We start from the raw sequence: 19,127 nt of genomic DNA, 5'->3' as shown, positions 1-19,127 counted from the left end.
TGCTCTTGTCGCTTCAGAAGCGCGGCGCAGCCCAGCAGGTCTGCGTTGTTTAGGCTGCACGGTAGTGCCGCGGGGCGGGGCGGGCTTGCAGGGGCCGCTGTGTCTCTGGGAGGGCCCCGGCCCGGGCATTCCCTGCCGCCCTTTCTGCCTGGAGAAACGGCAGACACCTCGGTAGGGCCGAGCGCCGGGTCCCGGCGCTGCCTGTTACGCCCGCGGTGGCAGCGCCCCGGGGAACCGGCTTCCCGCCCCGGGCGCTGTCCCGCACGGAGCGGTTAAGCCAATGGGAAGCGGCCGGTGGGGAGGAGGGGCGGGGAGAGAGAGAGAGGTAGCCAATCAGCTCCGGAGTCGCCGCCTCCAGTGGGAGCGCGGCGCACCCGGATGTCGTCAGCGGGCGCGACGGGTGTGGGGCCACGTGCGGCGGGAGCGGCGGCGGGTCAGCGGGGCTGAGGCGGCCGGGCCCCGCCATGGACCTGCTGCCCCGGAGCCCCGGGGAGTTCGGCTCCGCCCGGTACTGGGACCGGTTCTTCCGGCAGCGCGGGCAGCGGCCCTTCGAGTGGTACGGGGCCTTCCCGGAGCTCTGCCCCGTCCTGCACAAGTACGTTCGGCCCCGCGACAAGGTGAGCCCCGTCTGGAGCCCAGCGACCTGCGCCCGGGCCTGGCCTGCCCCCGCGCCGGGCTCCTCCTGCGCCGTCGTGTTCCGGTGTAAACTGCCATCGTGGGCTGAGGCTGACGATGCGAAGCCCCCCGGTGCGCGGTAGCGAGAGAACAGGAGAGACCCCCGGGTTGCCCTGGGATGGGGAGCTCTGGGGGTTAAAACTCCCGGATCATCCCGAAAAGAGATGCAGCAGATGCATCGCTTCTGTGCCCGTGTGACTCTTCTGTACAGAAATGTTGTCTTAGGGCCCCAGGGGGTGGGTTTGCAGGTGCTGCGGGTGTGGATTTCACAGAAGGCTCGTGGCCGTGGCTGATAATTTGCTCGTAAAATGCTTTAGGGCATGTTTCCAGGGCGTTCTCACCATCATGCTGCGCTTGTGCCACTCCCCAGGTTCTGGTGGTGGGCTGCGGGAACTCGGAGCTAAGCGAGCAGATGTACGACGTGGGGATGTGCGAGGACATCGTGAACATCGACGTCAGTGACGCCGTGATCCGTCAGATGCAAGAGCGGAGCAGGAGCAAGAGGCCAAAGATGAGCTACCTGCTGATGGACATGCTTCAGATGGACTTCCCTGATGCCCACTTCCAGGTGGTCCTGGACAAAGGCACGCTGGATGCCATCCTCACTGACGAAGAGGAGGCCACTCTGGCCAAGGTGGACAAGATGTTTGCCGAGATCAGCCGGGTCCTGCAAGTGGGTGGGCGCTACCTCTGCGTCTCCTTGGCTCAAGCCCATGTGCTGAAGAAAGCGGTGGAATACTTCTTCCAGGAAGGCTGGGTCGTGCGTGTCCATCAGGTGGCTGGCAGCAGGGACAAGCAGCAGTTTGTTCTACCAGTCTTTGTCTATGTCATGACAAAGTTCAGGAAGATTCCTGGCTCGGCACCGCAGATCCTGGAGATCTGCCCTGAGGAGCAGGACAAGCCGATGCGGGTGGAGAGCGTGGAGCGGCTGGTGGCAGCGGTGAAGGACAGGCAGCATTATGCCCTGCTCTGCAGCCAGCTGAGCAAACCCCCCTGCGGGGAGCAGGTTTCCCTGGATCTGTGCGACAAAGAGAGTGGGAGGCCTCGCTACACACTGCATGTGGTTGACAGCCCCTCAGTGAAACCTTCCCGGGACAATCACTTCGCCATCTTCATCAGTGAGTACAGCCTCTCGTGGCTGCAATGAGATGGTGCTCTGGCTAGGAGCTGCAAAACGGCCAGCAGTCCTGGCCCCGCTGAAATCAGGGCTGGAGAGGGAAATAACCTGCTTGTGTGGGGTTCGGTTGATGTTTTAGTCCTGACTTTGTGGTGGGACGTGTGTTTGCCTGGTGGCGCAAGCAGAGAGCTGGCACGGAGCTTGCTGGTTGAGCAGATGCCTGTCTGGCAGCAGAGGGACACTGCCTGCCCTGCCTCCAAGGTGGTGATTCCTGCTTTGATGCTGGTGACAGCCACCGTAGCATGTCACTGCATAAAGCCAGAGTGCAGCAGACGCAGCCAGAAAGGTGTCACTGGTCTGTGCAGACGTCCTGACTTGCCAGGGCCAGGCTGCTCAGGGCTGTGCTTTGCTTTTGCACTTGCACCTTGCGGGAGATGCATCAGGCTCTGCCAGCAGCGCTGTTCCCTCTCTGCGCGCCTGAAAAGCTGGGGCTTACCACAGCCTGGAGACAGGTCGTGAGGCTGTTGGATGCCCCGTTTCTTATGAGATGTGGCTTTTCCACCTTACTGCATGAGCCTGCCCAAAACAGGGAAGGCCTGGCTCTCTTGATGGTTGGAGAGCGTGGCTCTAGGCATGCAGTGGTACCTCCTTGTGATGTCTTGTTGTTCCCTGTGGCTCACCTCCTGGAGGCTGGAGTGGTTGCTCGGGGACTGGGACTGGCCCAGGCTGATGGCAGCCCCTTCTGCAGTCCCGCAGGGCAGAGAAACCGAGTGGCTCTTTGGGACGGAGGAAGGGCGGAGGCAGCTGGCCACGAGCGCAGGCTTCAGGCGCCTGGTCACTGTGGCCCTGCACAGGGAGCAGCACTACGAGGGCATGGCTGGCATCCAGGCGGAGCTGTCGGGGAAGGTGATGGAGCTGGCCCCACCGGGCCTCCCTGCCCGGCAGCAGGTGAGCCGCGCTGCCCAGCCCTCTCTCTTGGCTTCCCCGAAACCGGGGTCAGGCTGGCTTTCTGCCAGCAGCGAGTCCCTCTTCTCCAAGGGAGACCAAGCTGCAATGCATGAGCTGGCTGCCTTGGCAGGGAGGAGGCTGGCCTCGGGTGTAGCTCCTTTGGTTTTTCCCTCCACCTGGCTGCCTTTGCTTTGGAGGCAGGATTCAGTGTGAAGTCCTTGCCCTCCAAAACCCAGCATCCCAAGAAAACCAGGCATCCCGAAATCCTGAGAGCATCTGGCCCCTTCTTAATCCTGGCTTTAACTTCTCCTGTCCCTTCTGTCTCCTTTCTGTCCCAACTCCCCAAATCTGAGCTCTTGCAAGAAGTCTTGGGATGTTTGCTCCCTGTACCCCAACACGTGTACAGCAGGGGGAACCTGGTGTCCCATGCACTGGTCCCTAGCTGCCCTGTGTCTGCCTACAGCACATCCTGCTGCTCCCACAACATATCTGCTTTGTCCCAGCTCTTTAGCCCTGGTCAGGACAGTAGGAATACCAGGATCTGTTCCTGTAGCCTTTTCTTCCTTGCACTGGTCTCTGTCTTCCCTGTAGGTGCCCTTCGTGTCCGTGGGAGGGGACATCGGGGTGCGGACAGTGCGGCACCGTGACACCAGCACCCTGAGCGGGGAGTATGTCATCGAGGATGTGAAGGGGGATGGCACCTTCTACTTCCGACGCCTTATCTTCCTCCGCAACAGGAATGTGGTGCAGTCGGAGGCTCGGCTCCTGGCCCCCATGCCTCTCCCAGGTATGTGGGGCAGGTGGGTGTCATGATTTAATCACAGCTGGCAACTAAGCACTGCACAGCCGCTTGCTCACTCCTCCCGCTTTGGGATGCGGGAGAGACTCAGAAGAGTAAAAGTGAGAAAACTCGTGGGCTGAGATAAAGACAGTTTAATAGGTAAAGCGAAAGCCATGCACGCAACCAAAACAAAACAAGGAATTCATTCACCACTTCCTATCGGCAGGCAGGTGTTCAGCCATCTCCAGGAAAGCAGGGCTCCATCACTCATAACAGTTATTTGGGAACACAAACACCATCACTCCAAACATCCCCCTAGTCTATATGCTGAGCATGATGTCATATGGTATAGAATATCCCTTGGGTCAGTTGGGGTCAGCTGTCCCAGCTGTGTCCCCTCCCAGCTTCTTGTGCACCCCCAGCCTACTTACTGGTGGGGTGGGGTGAGAAACAGAAAAGGCCTTGACTCTGTATAAGCACTGCTCAGCAATAACGAAAACACCAGTGTGTTATCAACATTATTCTGGTCCTAAATCTAAAAGACAGCACTATACCAGCTACTGTGAAGAAAATTAACTCTATTCTGGCCAAAACCAGGACAGTCGGGCAGCCAGGAAGGGGCGGGGGCCAAGGGTGACTTTTTGGGGTGGCAGAGAGATTGATATGAGAGGAAGATAAAAGTCCCGCTGGGACCTGCTTGCCTTCTCTGGGGGTGGCTCTGGGGGTGGTTTTGGGCTCTGCTGCCTGCCCTGTGGGTGGGACGGGCTGGGGGTGGCTAGTCCCCAGAAAGCATCCTTGTCTGCTTCCTTGCCTTACCAGCTAATGCCTCCTCATTCAGGCCAGAAGAAACGGAGGAAGGACAAGAAGAAACTGAGCCCCACTGAGCCACCCGCAGCCATCGACAAGAGCTACCTGTGCTGTGAGCACCACAAGGCCATGGTTGCAGGGCTCTGCCTGCTGGGAGGCCCCAATCCCCTCCCAGGTGACAAGTCTGGTGGTGGGAGGCTGTGCCCAAGGCAGGTGTGGGGCAGGCGTGTGGGTGTCCCCATGCCCCAGCTCCCTGGGGAAGGGCTTTCCTGGCTGGGCTACCCCATGTGCCCTTCCCAAAGCGGTTTGGGGGGGGGGGGTTTGGATGGGTGGTGTGGGCACAGCTGTCCTGGTGGCTCACCCAGGCGCTCTCTGTTGGCAGGAACCCTGCTGACAGTGCTGGTAGTGGGGCTTGGTGGGGGCAGCCTGCCCCTCTTCATCCACGACTACTTCTCACAGGCCCACGTGGCCGTGGTGGAGATTGACCCCTCCATGCTGGAGGTGGCCACACGCTGGTTTGGCTTCTCCCAGGATGACCGTATGCAGGTGCATGTCTCCGATGGCCTGGACTACGTGGCCAAGCTGGCAGCTGAAGGTATCACCTCGCAGAACATACCGGGCACCCTGCCGATACCAGTGGGTGATGTGCTGGGGACCAGAGCCCTGGACTTCTTTCACCCTCTGCTTCCCATCCCTGCCCATCTCCTGCCATGTGTTGCGACAACTGAATTAACTACTCAAGCTATCTGTACAAGTTTCTGTTTATTTCACTAAAGCATCAAACTTATGTATGTTTCAACAAAGATCCAGAAAGAACTAACAGCATGCAGCCAATACTACTAGCATAGGAGCGCATATCTGGCTCAGCTGGGATGTTTGCCAGTCCTCGGAACAGTTAAAGATAAAAACATTCCATACACGCTCATGACTGTCTTCAGCCACATCTTCCCAGGCGTACACAAGGCCATCCTCCAACCTGACCTTGTAAAACTAGTTCTTCAAAGGCTTGGCAAACATGCAGCACAACAAATTCTAACGTTCACTCTTGAAAACAAATGCCAGGTGTTCTGAGCTGCTCCCCACATGTGTCACGAGCTCCAGCCTCAACAGGTCTCTGCAGCTCACAGGCCTGTCCTTGCCAATGTGTGCAGGGGACCTTAGATTTGTTGCCTCCCCCAGCACCGAGGGCTGCTGCCATGGGTTTCATTTGGAAAGAGAAACCCCAGGAGGAGAGAGAAGCAGCTGTAACATAGCAGAGGGGTTGTCCTGACCACCCCATTCGTTGCCTCCCCACTGTGTGTGGCTCATCTCTGTCCCATGGGATAACAAGTCTCTGTGCTCCTTCCTGCAGCCCCAGCCCAGTATGACGCCATCATGTTCGATGTGGACAGCAAAGACCTCACAGTGGGGATGAGCTGCCCTCCCCCAGCCTTCGTGGAAAAGCCTTTTCTACAGAAAGTTAAAACCACCCTTAAGCCAGAAGGTAGGAGGGGAGATCTGTCCATGTCCCTGCGGCCAGGCCTGTGTGGGGTTTGAGTATAATGGGGCTCTGCTGCCGTTTCTCATCCTGGAGAGTAGCAGCCACAGCCAGGATTGCTGTGTGGCATCCGCTGCTCCTGGTGGGTCCCAGATCTGGGTGTTTCAGTGGGCGTTGTGACAGCAGGGAGCAGGGTGGAGCAGGTGGCCTGTGGTACTGCTGGGTCAGGCAGGCTGAGACATTCCAGGGGGCCAGGAAATGTTGTGGGAAGGCAGAGGGTGTAGGTGGTACCTGGGAACAGATGGTGTGGCCACCTACGACCCACGTGGCAGCGGGGACATGGCGCTGGGCCAAGGGCACCGGGGAGGGGCTGCTGGTACTCCTCGTGCTGCTGCGGGGCAGACGTTTGCACCATGGTGGCACCGATTCAGTTGCATTCTCACAGGGAGGTGGGGAGCAGGGCGGTGTATGTGGGCTGGTCTGAACTCCCATCCCTCTCACCCTGCTGCAGGAGTCTTCGTGCTCAACTTGGTGTGCCGCGACGCCCAGCTGAAGGAGTCTGTCCTAGCCACCCTCAGGGAGGTCTTCCCGCTGCTCTATGCACGCCGCATCGAAGAGGAGGTCAATGAGATCCTGTTCTGCCAGCCCAACCCTGAGGGCCGGCAGGACCCCACAGAGCTGGAGGCACGCGCCCGGGCACTGGAGGGTGCCCTGCGGCAGCCTGGACGTCCCTGGGACAGCTCGTACGTGCTGGCAGACATGCTGCAGGCTATCAAGATCCTCTGAGAGGGGCCTCGATGCTGCTTGAACAAGAGAGGTGTCCCTGCATGGGTGCTGCGGCCCTGCAGTGGAGGGATGCCTGTGGCTGGGATTGCCACTCCTGGGGGGCTGGTGGTGGTCTGAGTCTGCCTGAAGGATGGGACTGGTGCAGAGAGGTGCTCCCTGCAGCGCGGCTCCCCGGGAAGTGGTCCGGGACCATGGGAGGCTGTGCAGCAAGGGGAGGAAGGTGCTGTGGGTCTGGCAGGGCTGTGGGTTGGGGTCTGTCCCCATTGCTTTCCCATTGGGGGAAAAACATCCCTCTGACTGTGCCCTTCCCTTCCATCATGGATGGCTCCTTCCCTCCGATGCTGCCTCTCCCTGCATCTACGGCATTCTTGGTTGCTGGTATCTGTGCAGAGCCCCAGCCCTGCCCCAAGCCTGGTTGTGGATGTGTTCGGGTGGGCTGAGAGCTGTGAAAATAAAAGTGCTCAGGACTGCTCTGAGGCCCGTGGTGCTTTGCCAGGCTTGTTTCTGTAGCTCCCAGCACCCCTGGAAAAGGTATGGTCTCCTCCACTTCTCAAGGACATGTCCTGGTGGCAGGCACCTGCCCGTTGTACTCCACTGCCCCTGCCCCAGCCCCACTTGCCTTCCCGAAACTGGACCCCTGCCATGTGCCTGCCCCTCTTCTGCATGTCTCCAGCAATTGCCACTGTGAACTGGGACCTGTAACCCCCTGGGCCCCCAACCCTTCTTCTCCCTGCTGCACCCCTGGGCCTGCAGGGACCCAGCCCTGTGCTCGGACCCCTGGGCACACCAACCCAGTGCAGATCAGCCTTCCTGCAGGATGAAAAAGCAGCAGGAAAATACCCAGCAGGGTGTTCCTACAGCACCCTATTCCTGCCCAGGTGGCTTATTTTGTCTGTCCCAAGGGTTTCAAAGCCTGGTGCCTCCCTGCGAGGTTTAGCTAAAGAGCAGACCCATGCGTCCTGGCTGGTTACAGAGCAGCTGACCCACTGGTGCTCCCACATTCATCAGAAGCCATTTTGGGGGGTTTGTCTTTCTCTCCTGCAACAGCTGGTACTAAAATGAATCTGAGACATTGTACTAAAGTAACCAGCTTGCAGCCATCACGGTGACAACCTGCTTGGGCACCACGATGCTTTGCCACTGCCACCACACCCTCACCGCTTGCTCCCTTCTGCCACTGGCACCCAGAGCAGGGACATCTAGACGTTTTTCTGGCAGCTGCTTCCCAAAGCAAACCTTTCTTAGCCACCTTGCCACAGCCCAGGGTGGTAACAGCACCTGGGAGGGCTCTTACCTAGCTGTTGGTGTGGAGGCAACAGCAGCAGCATTTCAGCATCGCTGCTGGAGCCATCTCGCCAGCTTTGCGGCTCGCGCACCCTGTCCCACCAGCCTCTCCTTAGTAGGACCCAGCTCTCCTCCACCTGTGGGAAATCCTCCTTCATTTGGAAAGCTGAGTGAGAGGGTGCATGAGCCCGAGGGTTTGTGGTTCCCCAGCCCTGCAGGGGCCATGGAAAAGACACCCCAGGGGCTTTCACCCCCTGAACTGGTGGGGACCATGGCCACCGCACCAATGCAGGAGGCAGGGCTGTTTGTGCCCAGAAGGTACTACCACAGCTGTGCCGACAGCAAGCACATCCCTCCAATCAGCGACTGTGGCTATATATTAATTTTAATTTGCCAGCAGGTTCTGCTTCAGAAACTGCTCTGTTCAGATCCCTTCTCTGATGCTCCCTGCCTTATTCCCCTTCACACAGAGGGACAAATCAGTGCCCTACTTTCTCCCTGGGCTGGCCTCCTTCTATGCAGAGGGAGCAGATGCTTTTTTAAAATAAGTGCTTTTGATGGTTCCCAGGCTCTGGAGAGCAGGGTTGGCCTGCTCCCTGCCTCAGATAAAGGATGGCAGCATGGGCATGTGCCCTCCGTATGTTGCTCACCACCTGGTTGCTCCTCTGCGCCATAGTGTTTTGGGGCAGCATGTGGTCACTGGTCAATGGGAGAGACAAAGCTGGAGGTTGAGCTGGGTGGAAATCTGCCTGCCCCCATACAGTTAGCTTCTAAAGATCCTCTGTGATGAGCACTTTTCTGAAAGATATTTATTATCCATCCAGCTTAGCAATGGCAAATTTCTCAACTGGATCAGCAGTGCTGCATTTAGTCTATTTTTAACTTATTTTTCAATTCTCAACATAATTCCAATGACATAGGTTTGTGTGTGTGCCCTTTATTTTACCAAAACCATCTCCTTTCTTCCCCAGGAGCTCATACAAAGGCTGCGTTCATCTCTCCCTTGTCCAGTTCTGCCTTTCTGTTGTGCTTCCTAATCACTGCATAACGCCACATCCTGGTGGAAAAACAAAAGCCATCTATTAGAAACAACGTAAGGATGAAATCTCAGTTCACTGCAGCTGTCCTTGCAGCTACTGACAGCCCTACAAGTTTGGTCTGGAAATACATTTCAGCTGGAAAATTGGCAAATTCATGAGCGCTGCAAATACCTGACATCCTCCTCTGCAGGTAAAATGCTCTGAGTCTGGAATAATTGATGTGTGGTAAATATTTCTCTCCTGGCAGCCAAAACACGCAGCTAATGTGTATGTTTGGCAACTGCATTTCTGTTGAGTGTTTTGGCAATATACTCATGTTTACATCCCTTACTCCTCACTTCCTTCCTTTGCAGCGTAGGCACACTGTAAGTGGTGGGATAGAAACAAGCACTGCTGTCACTTAGCAACCTCTGCTGGCTTTGAGATGTTGACTTTTTTCCTTGCTGGATTTCCCAGCACAACAAGAGATGGCTGCGTAACTCATCACACAGCTCAGGCATAAGGCTGTAGCCAGCTGGGCATGCTTTGGTCTGGTCCAGCCCAAATCCTTCTTGGAGCATCGCATCCATGTCCTGCTGGTGCTCCAGTGAGTGAGGCGCTGGGAGTTGATAGGTCAGCCCTGGGTTTCATGATCTTGGGTAGAGGGATGCAGCTGGTCATGCCCAGCCATGGAGGCTCTTTGGCCCAGGGTGACTGTGTGGCCAGGCAGCTGGCAGGACAGTGACACTATGTGGCAGGCAGCGGTGGCATGCCACACATATAACCCGTATGGTATAATGTCCTTGGGTGTCACAGCCCAGATCCCTACTCTGCAGAAGGACTGGAAGTGGCTGGGTTCTCAGGAAGAGAGTGGGGGTGGATGGAGGACATACTGCCTCCAGCTGAAAGTACGTCAAGCAGCTGGGAGAGATTTTTCAGTAATAAAAGCTGCGGGGAGTAAGCACTGAGGCTGATTCCCTGCAGCTGGGAAGAGCTCTGCCCTGGTGAGCCTGGCCCTGCTGGTGGGTAATGTTGCTGCTGCCGCCGCCTGGGCATGGAAGGGCTGCAGCACAGCAAGGGCTGCGACAGCCACATCCTGGAGGGTGGAAGTACCTGGGAAGTGCTTTGTCCATGAAATCTTCCCTCCAAGAAGCACTTGGCTTGCCTGGCTTTGTGACCAAGGAAGCAGGCATGCTGCCAGGCTGCAGCAAGGGACCATGGCTCTTTGCCGGATTGCTCGGGGCCGCAGGAAAACATGTCTGTGGGCTGCAATGCAGCACGGTGGCTTTCTTCTACCCTGCAACTGGATGCACTCAACTAAAGGATGCAGCTGGAGGTCACAGGGCAGGAGAGAGGCCACCACGCTGGAAGGGACAGGGATTGGGGTGTTGCTGTCCTGCGATCCGTGAGTCAGCAGTGCCACAGGCTGCAGGGGAGAAGGAGAAAGCGCCTCCTCTTTACAAGGGGAAATGCTGCAGCCACTGCTTCTAATCACAGCTCTGCAGCCACTCTGGCTTTCGTTCACTGGCTTTAATTCTATCTTTCGCAGCTTCAAGGTCTGAGTTCTCCTCCTGGCAGATATGCAGGCATAATGCTGACCAGCACCTTCATGCCAGCACTGCGGAGCCAGGTGCTGCTGAGGTCCTGGGAGCTCTCCTGTGCACAGGGCTCTGTGCCCACGCCGCCTCCTGCTTTGTGCCGATCAGCTGCCTGAAAAGCTCTGCAAGACTCTGGGTTTGTATCTGAAGCAAGAAGGAGGTGAGGAAGGTCCCTGGAGAGAAGAAGATCATGTGTGAAGGAGCCTGCCTCTTCTAAATGCTTCCCTGGGGGGAGGTTGCAGCCTTGTCTGTGCTCTGCTCCCCTGGGGTCCTGCCCGCTCTCCTGGCAGGGGAGCGTGCCTGGCTCTTCACTGCAGGCATCTGCAAATCTCCTTTCTGGTAGTTTACATATAACCCATTTTTCATGAAGGGAATTGCACTGGTACGTGTTTATAAAGCAGGCTGGGGACCTGATCCAAATGTCCTCAGTTTTAATGTCACGCTGCCTGGTTAGGAAGAAGTGTCTGTAGGTAAGTTTGTGGGCTGAAATGCTGCAGATGCTGCACCCTGAAGCCAGACTGTTTTTGCTGTATATTTTTCTGGAAGTCAGGGCAGGACAAACCTGCTGTCCATAGGCTTGATCTGAAATGCACCGGATGCTTTGGCAGGGCTACGGGCCCCAGGCAGGTTGCGCTGGAGCTGGTGACATCTGGAAGTGAGCAGACCACGCTGACAGAGTCGGGGGTGCTGGCGTGCCACCCTGGGCAACAGGGCACCCTTCCTGCTGCACCAGGGAATGGTGGTCAGCAAAGGTCTTCTCTCCTTGCTGAGCCTGTCACATGGCAAAAGGAAATAATAAATATCATGGGGCATAACTGAGCACAGGGTAAAAACAGAGCACGTTTAGCTGGCTAACCGGTGAGCAACGCAGCGCTCTGCTCCTGGGGGTCATGCCTGGTGCTCCCCAGGAAAACGGTTTCTTGCGTGGTTCCCTGATGCTGGTTTGGGTCTTTTTTTTCAGGGTTATTCATTACAAGAAGCTTTGCAATGGTCTCTGCTAGTACTAACCCTGTTTCCTTTAGTTTAGCGACTCTGAGTCTCAACAAATTCAGAAAGCCAGGCTGGGCTCTGCGCGGGGGTTTGGAGCAAGCTGCCTGGAGAAGTCAGAAAAAGCAGAGACCTGAAGATATGCTCGAGTGCCCTTCCTCTCTTCACTGTTCTCTTTGAGTTGTTGGAAAAATGAGCACCCTTGTGATAACAGGGGAATGCATAATGAAAATGTTCGTGCTTTTTCCAGGAGGTGGGAAATCTATACTTGGCTGCTTGTGGCTTTTTTTTTTTTGGGGGGGGGGGGGGGAGTGAATTCTTGTGAGCAATGGAGCCACAGGGTGAGTGTGGTCACTTAGCAGCTTTAACTCGGCTTCAAGAGACAAAATAGTTTGGTTTGGAAACTTCCCAGACTTGGGGGAATAACTAAAACTTTTCCTAATCATAGATGTTTTCTTTTTTTTTTTTTTAATTGTGGAAGCAAAGAAAGATGTAACTTAAAGACCTAATGGAAAGGACAGTTTCCTAGGTAATCAATTTAAAGGTGTGCATAGCATTGCTCCCAAGGCATCATGCCTCTTTTAATCTTTGTTAATCTCTTGTGGAGATGCAATCCTATCTCCAGGCTGCTTTTCTACTGATCTTAGTTATTTCACTGGGGCAGCACAAAGTGCTCTGGTGCTCAGACAGGGTGAATTTGGCCAAAATGCGATACTGTTCTTCCCGACTTCCAGCCTCCATAGAAACCCGTGAACTGGAGGAAGGCCAGGCAGCTACTCTAGTGCTTCCTGGCATAGCCTGCTCGCTCAGGAGTGGGAAAAAAAGTAATCATGCTGTTAATTGGCATAATTATGTCAATAACCCCCAGGCCCCATCTAGATAGAAATGATCGCAAGGCTTTTCCCAGAGGCTGTGATGCTGGGGAGGTGATCTAACTGCAGTGGCAAAGCCACTGCTAGAGAAGCCATCTGCGTTATGCCGACTAAAAACTTTTAAGCCAGAGCTAAAGCAGACTGTTCGTTTGTTTCCAGGATTAGAAGTCAGTCTGTCGTAGAGAGTAATTTTTTAGAATTATTGAGAGCTCTGGCCAAGAAGTTTTGATAATCCTCCAGATTGTTAGTATCTGTCAGCCTGCGGGATGTTCGCAGTTCCCTTTTGTTTTGCTTTTCACACTGAGCGAGGCTGGTGTCTGGTTTAATACAGAGGATAACTTTTATCGTTGCAGGACTCCAAAGCCTCTGTTTTGGATATTTCTGTGTTGTGACTGCTGCCAGTAATCACAGATAAATCTCATCTCTGTTGTTCGCCTGTGCTTTTAGCTCAGCCCCAGTATGCATTTTTAACTGAACCCACTGCAATGACATGGCTCAGACCTTGTTATCCTTTCCCAGCCTGTTCCTGAACCACCCACCTGCTACCAGCCCTGCTGGACCCAGCTTCTCAGGCCTGCACTGACACGGTTCCGGTGAATGCGTGTCTGACCCTGGCAGTGCTTCTGCCCCGTGGCTGAGCCTCGGTGCTGTTTGCCAGGGCCCCTCATGTGCTGCAGGGATGGATCATGGTTCCTGCTGCTCCTGTTCCCATCGCAGGCGGGAACCAGGAAGAATTCAGCCCCTGGGGCTGTTCCAAAATACCCTGCTCGGCAGATTGGGAAGTGCTGAAGCCAGCTGTCTGCCAGGTCCCATGCCGGCAAGCGGGACCCCAGCTCCCTTGTGTGCTCCCGATTTGACCCTGTTCCCAGTTTGGTGCCAAACTTGTAGAGGAAGAACGCATGCCAACCTCCCTTGGGTGCTGGAGGATGGCACAGCCGGGCACGGCCCTGCGCTGGGGGCTCGTGGGGGATGCCACAGCCCCTTCTGCCACCAAAACGGGGTGGCCGGCTGGGGTTGGGGCTGTCAGGGGAGAGGGGCAGCACGGTGGTCTCGTGGGTGGGTGCGCAGATCTGGGCAAACCGTGGTTCTCGCGCCCAAGGGTCCGGGCCCCGAGGCCTGCTTGTCCATGTGTGGATATTTGGGGACGAGCCCACCCAGCCGCTCGAGTGGGCAGCGGGTGAGCGGAGGCTCCAGGCTGCCGGGAGGACCCCGCGGATGCTCCCTGCGAGCTGCTTGGCCCGTGCCGATGACCGGCAAGAGGCTCAGCCGGTGCCGGACAGCGGAGGGGCCGCTGCCACCGCAGAAAGGGCAGAGGGTACCGCACCACCGGGGCTCTGCCCTGCCCACCGGCACCGGGCGGGGGGGCGTGGCCGCACCGGGCACGGGCGTGGCCTTTCCGCGGAGACCCCGCCCCCAGGCTCGGGGGTGGGACGCATGCGCAGTGCGCCGGCGTTACCTGTCAGCGGCGGCGGGCGGAGGAGAGGAGGCGGGGAGGGGACGGCGCGGCGCGGCGGGATGGAGGGGCTCATCCCGCTCGTCAACCGGCTGCAGGACGCCTTCGCGGCGCTGGGCCAGAGCTGCCTGCTCGACCTGCCGCAGATCGCGGTGGTGGGCGGGCAGAGCGCCGGCAAGAGCTCCGTGCTGGAGAACTGCGTCTCCAGGTGAGGCGGCGGGCACGACACCCCCTCAGCGTCCCGTCCCCCCCCCGCCCCGCGCGCTATTCCCAACGGTTGGTTCCCCCTCCCTTCCAACGGTCGCCGCGCGCGCCCCCCCCCTCCCCTGCAGCGTCGCGCCTCCTCCCCCCCCCCCCCCCGTAGCGGCAGGGGGAGGCCGGTTGCGAGCGGGGATGTACGAGGCGGGGGGGGGGGGGGGGGCGATTTCCCGGCTCCGCGCCGTCCGGGGGTGCTCGGTGTGCCCCCCCCCCCCCCCGGTGCCGCGGAGGTGGGGGCGAGGCGGGCCCTGTCACGGCAGCGTCCTTGATGTGCGTGCTGCGGGGAAGCGGCGGCGAGTCCGGTGTGAGGGCGTTCGTGTGCCCGGCGGGGGGGTGGTGGTGGTGGTGGTGTGTGTCGGGGGGTTAACCGCCGTCTGGGGAAAAATGGTGTTTAAAGCCCCAAATCCTAATTACGGTGGGAGCTCTGGGTCTGGCCGGTTAATGGTTCTCATACCGTTGCTTAGACTTCGTGCGGTCCTAAGGCGCGTATGGGTATTAGCACCTTTTCCAAAAATTACTGAAGGAAGAGGGGGGAAGCCTAATGATTCAGGTGGCCCTTTCAGCAGACAGACTGCGTCTCTGAAGATCTGCTGAGGTAAACATGAACTTCACGTGCTGTTTTCATAAAGTTCCTGCTGCGTTTGCCGCAAATAGCTTGCAGGCTCCTGGAGGGAGGTGGTGTTTTCAGAGTGTAGCTGCAGTCGTTAGCCTCTGCGTATAGGATCAAAAGTACTGCTGTATTGTCAGTGACTGGGGAATTTTCATGTGCGGAGATCTTCGTTAAAGGTAATATTAAGTGCTGTGTCTCTCCACAACCTGGCCATGTGTCAGACTGCAGTAGCTCTTGATACACAATATAAAAGTGGGCTGCGGGTGAGCGGGGGACAGTTGTTCTTTATCTCCACTTCAGAACTTACTGTGTTAAACATCAGTTCTTCCTCTTTCTACTTGAAGATTGTAGCTAACTACTGACGTCGACATTACTGCCAGTCTCTTGAGTTTCAAAAGCACAAGCTAGATCCTTGTAATCACTATTAGCTATCAAATTATTACAGTTTTCTTTAAACAAGTCTTTAAAAAGTATTTTTGTAACCTTTTGACTTTTTGATCTGTGTGTCCACAAAGCTGTGCAAAGCAGATGTGCTGAGGAGGAAAGGCATCTTCACCTTTCTTGTCAACAAGGATATTTTGGTCCCCAGCCTTGTCTGGGGTGGCATCCACCTGGAATCGGGGCTGAGTGTGGTGGGCTGTGGGCTGATGTCTTTCTCTGGATCCAGCTGTGCTGATGGAAGAGGTTACTGCTGCCAGATGCTTGTTATTGCTCCCCTGCTAGGGGGATCTGCTCCATCTGATCCGCAGGTGGAGCTGTTCTTCCAGTGCAGTGCACTCCTGCCCCTGCTGCCTGGCTAGAGCAAAAGGTGAAAATGAACAGTTTGTTCTAATCTGGCCCGTTTGGACAAGAGGCTGGAACCAGCTGCACTAGTGGGACGTAGACATTTCTAGGAAGAATTATGAAGAAAAGCTAAGGGCAATGACTTTTTTCACCTGTGCAGTTATTCATCATGCAGCCTGCAGACACTGCAAGGGAGTGTCTTCAGAGAAGACCTTACAGACTACTGTGAAGCACCAGGGTGTCTCTGTCACATGGGAGCTGGAATTTGGATTCTTTCAACCCCATCTCAGAGTTTCACATCCTTGTTTTATTCAGAAACTTCTTGAGATACAGTATCAGCTGATCTGTAGTGCCTCCCTACTTGCAAGCTTGGAGCCTATTGCAAATGTGGCATTAAAATGCATTACTTCAGACCTATTCCATGAGACTTAAGCAGTTGTTTTATTCATGCCTTTTCTCCAGACTGAGTAAGTATGTGTAGTCAGCAGATATGTACTTGCTAAGCTGTGAGAACTTGATTGTGAACCCTCGGAACCAGACTAATAAATATCCAGGAGATCGGAAGAACATTGTGCTTGTCAGATCAGCAGGCAAAATGGTCTATGGCTCTTTTTAGTAAGCCATTGGACATTCCTGTTTTTACAGGATAATGAAGCTGCTCTCTGCAAATAAGAGGTTTATTAGATACGCATCTGTCTTAATATGGCTTATAGAGGTAGCATGTGTCATCATAGAGACATGCTGCACTCATTTCTTTTTGTTAGTGGCACATTCGTGATGTGTGTGATTAACCACAAGGCGAATATTAACTAATAGTAAACCAGCTTTGAAATTCACATCAAAATAAAATAGTTCCAGCATTGCTCTGAAGTTTGAGCGTTAATGCTCGTGATTTCTTGTTTGGGTTTTTTGGCTTTGTGTTTTTGTGGGGTTTTTTTGTTTGTTTGTTTGGGGTTTTTGTTGGTGTGTTGGATTTTTATCTGCCACATGAATCATTGTCATTAGTAGATTTTGAACTTTTAGCCTTCAGAGAGACATTCAAGATCTCCTCTCTTCAGGAACAACTGTAATTCGTAAGAGGAAGGCATGCTATCCTCCCTGTGGAGGGCAGGGTCTTGCTACAAACATGCTGTTGGTTGATAACCTGAGTATTTGTTAGTGGAGCTCTAGTGAAGTTAGTAAGGTTCTTCTTAACTCTAGGTTCAGATTGGTGTTCTCTGCTGCCTGTAGTCTCTAGACCATTGTGCCCATTTCAGTCCTTCACAGGGTCTTTGCTTGTGCAAGGATGACTTTCCCCCACACACTTGGACAGAGGAAAGCTAATTTCTAGCTTGCAGGTGGTATCAGTTGGAGCTTCTTTATGGAGCCTAACTACATTGTAAGTTGGAACAAGGCTGGAGTGGGGCAGTGTCAAATCTCTCAATTTAGCCATTATTGTTACTATTTGGTACTTGGAGAGTTTGCTCTTCACTTACTGCTCTTCTGTGTGTAAGGAGACTGCTTCTTTTGGTAGTCAATGACTGTGTTTGAAGGGTTTCCTCTCAGGACTCTGGTTATATTTAGATGGAAACAGAGATTCCAGAGAGCATGTCAGAACAACAGTCATTTCCATTTGTGGGTTAGACCTTCATGTCTTCCTAACTGGAGCTCATGGCACTCGTTTGAGGAAATGGTATTGTCTGAAGAGCAAATGTTCTTCTTACCTGCTTCTCTTTGTAACAGAAGTAAACGTACGCTTAAAATACTGAGCCAGTGTTTGAAGCAAAGGATCTAGTGCGGTATTCTGGTAGAAGTTGGTGGGAGAGAGATGCAAAAGCACAAAGGGGAGGCAAACATCTAATACCAAGAGATTGCCAGTGGGAGATAGGTATTTCGCCTCATCTTGGTCCTTTGCTACAGATGAGTACAGGACCATCAGCTTATATGTTGTTTGTGCTTTTTAAACATCTTGCTTTTGATAATAATAGGGTTACTTAAAAGAAAACTAATGGCAGGAAGCAATCCCTGGAAACTGTATTTGGAGAGAAAACATTTTCTATTATTTCATATATCCAAATGGGCTTTTGAGGTAACTAGCTTGCCATCTGTGCTTTTAACTTGTTAGGGCTTCTTTCTCCAGATTTGAATTAGAACCTTGTTTTATTCTTACAAATAGCAAGAAATTAATAATTAGATTTCAAAGCTGAAAGCTCTGTACTTCCTTCCCTGCTTAATGTAATATAAACTGCATGTGGCCAAATAATTGTTTTATAAAAGATGTGAATTCTTGATTGTAAGCCTGTCAGTCATAATCAAACAAGTACTTTTGTTTTAAGAGCCTGAGGTCTGGTTTTGTAATAAAGCTTTAGAGCTTTTTGATCTGAGATGCTTTTGATAATCTTACGGCCACTGCATGTTGTATAGCTATTTATTATGACATATGTACTAATTTGTTGGTTTTTTGTTTTTTTTTTTTAAATTATGATTCCTTGTGTGTTCAGCTCATTCTTTTTAGCTTGAGATGGTGGTTGTGAAAAGGCTGTGTTCAGTCATTAGGGGAAGAGAAAGGACTTTAAAACTGGCTGTTGAAGCACAGAATTTCTCCAAAGAAAGTAGATGCTTACTTAGATTGCATGCTTCCTGTGGGAGTTATAGTTAAAATTGGTGCAGATATTTTATTCTTTTAGTTACTAGTCATTGACAGAAAAACTTTCTTACAGAAAATTCTCCTTTGAAACAGGCATGAAAAAGCTAAGCAGTTGGAGATACAAACTGAAATGTGGTGCAGTGGATTTTTTTTTTTTTTAATCTTAAGAATCTTCTGGAAATGAGAGTCAGCCACTCCTTTTCCTGACTAATTAAGCCATTGTACAGCTGTATTGAACATATTGGTCTAGTTATCAAAATACTCTGGTGCACTGAAAGCAAGAATTGTTTCTGGGTATTCCATTAAATAGAAACAGCAGCAAATGAGACAGCGGCTCATCTAGGTTTCTTCCCCAAGTACATTTTTACATTTAGAGGTTGCAGAACAAACTTGGCTATTTAGATGGGATATAGATGGCCTAGTTTTGTCCTTAAATGTAACTCTGTTGTGGATTTTAAGTTCATTTTTATGTCAAGTCTTGAGAATTCAGATATGCAAAGTAAAGCAAATGTGTAGTTAAGAACAGACATGCAAACAAATATGCTGATTTCAACACACCCACCCCCAGCCCCCCCATGTGAAGTAAAAGTTTTTCTCTAAAACTACTTTGAGGATCTGTGTCTCTTATTTCTGGCATTTAAATTTTACCAATTAACAGCTTCTTCTATTTTAAGAAAAGCCATACTCTGTAATAGGGACCCCTGACCTATATTCTGGCGTTTAAGTTCAGTATATCAAGCAGTTTACAGAGATGCTAAATCAGTAAGTAACACTTAGCACTTTTGTAAAGTGTACCTGCAAGAATACATATACATATGCTCTTAATTTAACTTTGACATACTATGTATGATTAGGGTATTGTAGTGGTTTAGTGAACGCAAGCTTAATATTTGAAGTCTGAGACCTAGACTTCAGAAAAACCTCAAAACCCTGCAAAAAACCCAACCCTCAAAAAACCCTGGTCTGGTCTTGAGTGCCTTCTGAGAAATTGATGCTACAAATTCAGTGGCAGTTGTTACTGGAAGCTCAATCCATCGAGGTACTGA

The 19,127-nt window shown here is 53.3% G+C and overlaps 2 protein-coding genes across 4 annotated transcripts in view; both read left to right on the top strand.

The window, feature by feature from the left end:
* The first annotated feature begins 280 nt into the window (after window positions 1-280).
* METTL13 (methyltransferase 13, eEF1A N-terminus and K55) lies at window positions 281-7,069 on the top strand. 3 transcript variants are annotated; one of them, XM_075038435.1, is made up of 8 exons: window positions 387-595; window positions 1,046-1,793; window positions 2,541-2,740; window positions 3,332-3,527; window positions 4,360-4,503; window positions 4,711-4,923; window positions 5,680-5,811; window positions 6,317-7,069. In XM_075038435.1, exons 2-8 carry the CDS (start codon window positions 1,088-1,090, stop codon window positions 6,589-6,591), a joined length of 1,866 nt encoding a protein of 621 aa, XP_074894536.1. In that variant the 5' UTR covers window positions 387-595; window positions 1,046-1,087; the 3' UTR covers window positions 6,592-7,069. The 3 variants fall into 3 exon arrangements, with proteins under 3 accessions (XP_074894538.1, XP_074894536.1, XP_074894537.1); XM_075038436.1 differs by having other exon boundaries at window positions 407-617; XM_075038437.1 differs by lacking the exon at window positions 4,711-4,923 and having other exon boundaries at window positions 281-595.
* A 6,513-nt stretch (window positions 7,070-13,582) lies between these two features.
* The window catches only part of DNM3 (dynamin 3), a 190,188-nt gene continuing 184,643 nt past the window's right edge, over window positions 13,583-19,127 (top strand). The window contains 2 exon segments of the mRNA XM_075038434.1: window positions 13,583-13,799; window positions 13,802-14,012. Of these exon segments, the coding sequence (XP_074894535.1) occupies window positions 13,598-13,799; window positions 13,802-14,012 (413 nt within the window). The 5' untranslated portion in view covers window positions 13,583-13,597.

This window comes from Buteo buteo, chromosome 10, assembly GCF_964188355.1.
Source record: "Buteo buteo chromosome 10, bButBut1.hap1.1, whole genome shotgun sequence".
NCBI lineage: Eukaryota > Metazoa > Chordata > Aves > Accipitriformes > Accipitridae > Buteo > Buteo buteo.
Note: the sequence above shows the minus strand (reverse complement) of the source record. Positions and strands in the feature narration are given on the sequence as shown.